The sequence below is a fragment of the Etheostoma spectabile genome, unplaced genomic scaffold (genome assembly GCF_008692095.1).
Source record: "Etheostoma spectabile isolate EspeVRDwgs_2016 unplaced genomic scaffold, UIUC_Espe_1.0 scaffold383, whole genome shotgun sequence".
NCBI classification, from domain to species: domain Eukaryota; kingdom Metazoa; phylum Chordata; class Actinopteri; order Perciformes; family Percidae; genus Etheostoma; species Etheostoma spectabile.
In genome coordinates, this window is record NW_022605597.1 from 111948 (window position 1) to 114429 (window position 2482).

At 49.0% G+C, this 2482-nt stretch overlaps 1 protein-coding gene across 1 annotated transcript in view; it reads right to left on the reverse strand.

The window, feature by feature from the left end:
* Nucleotides 1-1377: 1377 nt before the first annotated feature.
* dus2 (dihydrouridine synthase 2) overlaps nt 1378-2482 on the reverse strand; it is a 42493-nt gene continuing 41388 nt past the window's right edge. Inside the window, exon 17 of the mRNA XM_032511544.1 lies at nt 1378-1904. Coding sequence (XP_032367435.1) covers nt 1517-1904 — 388 coding nt within the window. The 3' untranslated portion in view covers nt 1378-1516. The remainder of the gene's footprint in view (nt 1905-2482) is intronic.

Consider the following 2482-nt stretch of genomic DNA (forward strand, 5'->3'; position numbering starts at 1 on the left):
TCTAACGGAGGAAAAACGAGTCGAAGACGTTTTAAGCAGATCGGGGTGTTGTGGGGGTTTTTGGGGTTTGCTTGGGTTTTGGCGGTTTTCTGGGTTGGGGTTTTTTTTGTTTATCTTTTTTTTTTTTTTTGGGGTTTGGGGCTTGGGGGTTTGGGCGTTATTTTTCACGGAAAAGATTCTCAGGTTCATTTTTGACGGTCTTCGTTTTGTTATATTACGAGAACCCTGAATGCAAACGCTTTGGTTTCGCTAACAGAAGCAGCAGCTTCTACACACACACACACACAACACACACCACCACAAAACACACAACACACCACACAACACACACACACACACCCACACACACCACCACAACACTCCACACACACACTGTCTTCTCTCTCTCTCTCTCACACACACAAACACAACACACACACACACAACATGTCTTCTCTTCCTCTCCTCTCACACACACCACACGACGCACACGAACACACACACCACACACACCCACCCACACACACACACCACACACCCAACACACACACACACACCACACACCACACACACACCTGGCTGTTTCTCTCCTCTCTCACAACTCACACACACACACCTCACACACCACCACACACACCACACGTGTCTTCTCTCTCTCTCTCTCACACACACACCACACACAAACACCACACCACACACTGTCTTGCTCAGATCTCTCACAACCCCACACACAACACAACACACACACACACACACACACCGGTGTTCTATCTCTCTCTCACACCACACACACACCACCCACACACACACACACTGTCTTCTCTCTCTCTCCTCACCCACACAACACACACACACACTCACACACACACTGTCTTTCTCTCTCTCTCACTCACACACACCCACACACACACCACACACCACACACACACAAACAGGTCTTCTCTCGCTCACACACACACACACACACACACAACACACACACACCACACACACACAACACACACACCCCACACACTGTCTTTCTCTCTCTCCATCACACACACACACTACACACACACACTGTCTTTCTCCTCTCTCTCTCTCTCACCACACACTCACACACACACACTCACAACCACACACACACACACACACACACACTGTCTTCTCTCTCTCTCTCTCACACACACACAAAAAACACACAACAACACACCACACCACAGTCTTCTCTCTCTCTCTCTCACAACACACACACACACTGGTCTTTCCTCTTCTCTCTCTCTGTCTCTCACACACACACGTATTTCTCCTCTCACACCACACACACACACACACACACCACACACACACACACACACACTGTCCTTTTCTCTCTCTCTCTACACTAACAACACACTATTTTCCCCAAAACCCCCCAAAACCCCAGCTGCTTTTTAAACGTCTCTCGACTCGTTTTTCCTCCGTTTCTCACAAACGTCCCTCGGTCCGGAAGCTTTTTTTTTGTCCTTTTCAAACTAAAAACTCAAACTAAAAAAAAGTTTCTGACGCGTCATGAACTCTACGGATGTCCTGGAGCCGCGTCCCCGTTAGCCGCGTCTCCGCTAGCCGCGTCTCCGCTAGCCGCGTCTCCGCTAGCCGCGTCCCCGTTAGCCGCGTCCCCGTTAGCCGCGTCTCCGTTAGCCGCGTCTCCGCTAGCCGCGTCTCCGCTAGCCGCGTCTCCGTTAGCCGCCGCCGCCGCGGCCTTCGTGTTGTCCGTTTCCTGTTGGAGATCGAGCGCGTGTCTCTTCTTGGTCGCCTCGTCCTCCGCGGCGCCGCTCGTCTTCCCGTCCCTCTTCCTCTTGCAGACCAGGCCGGAGTCTTCCTCGCCGATGCGTCCCTCCGGGACCCCCAGGACCCGCAGGCAGACCACGGCCGCCGCCTGCTCCGCAAACTTCTTCGACTTCTCCCTGAAAAAGGAAAAAGATCCTTTTAACGAGGAAAAGACAGTAACACCCCCACATGTACAAATACACACAAGTACAAATGCACACACGTACAAATACACACATGTACAAATACACACACACGTACAAATGCACACATGTACAAATGCACACATGTACAAATGCACACATGTACAAATGCACACATGTACAAATATCACACAGTACAACTGACACATGTTACCACTACACACACGTACAAATACACACCTAACTAAAATGCACACACGTACAAATACACACAAGGACAAATACACACATGTACAAATACACGCACGTACAAATGCACACACACGTACAAATGCACACATGTACAAAGACAAACACGTCCAAATACACACACGTACAAATGCACACACGTACAAATACACACATGTACAAATACACGCACGTACAAATGCACACACGTACAAATACACACATGTACAAATACACACAAGTACAAATACACATATACACAACCCTTGAGCACCATCCTGAGTTTGGCCTCTTTTATGGTTGGGAATATAAGAGGTAGCTAAGATTTCTTGGTATTTGAGACT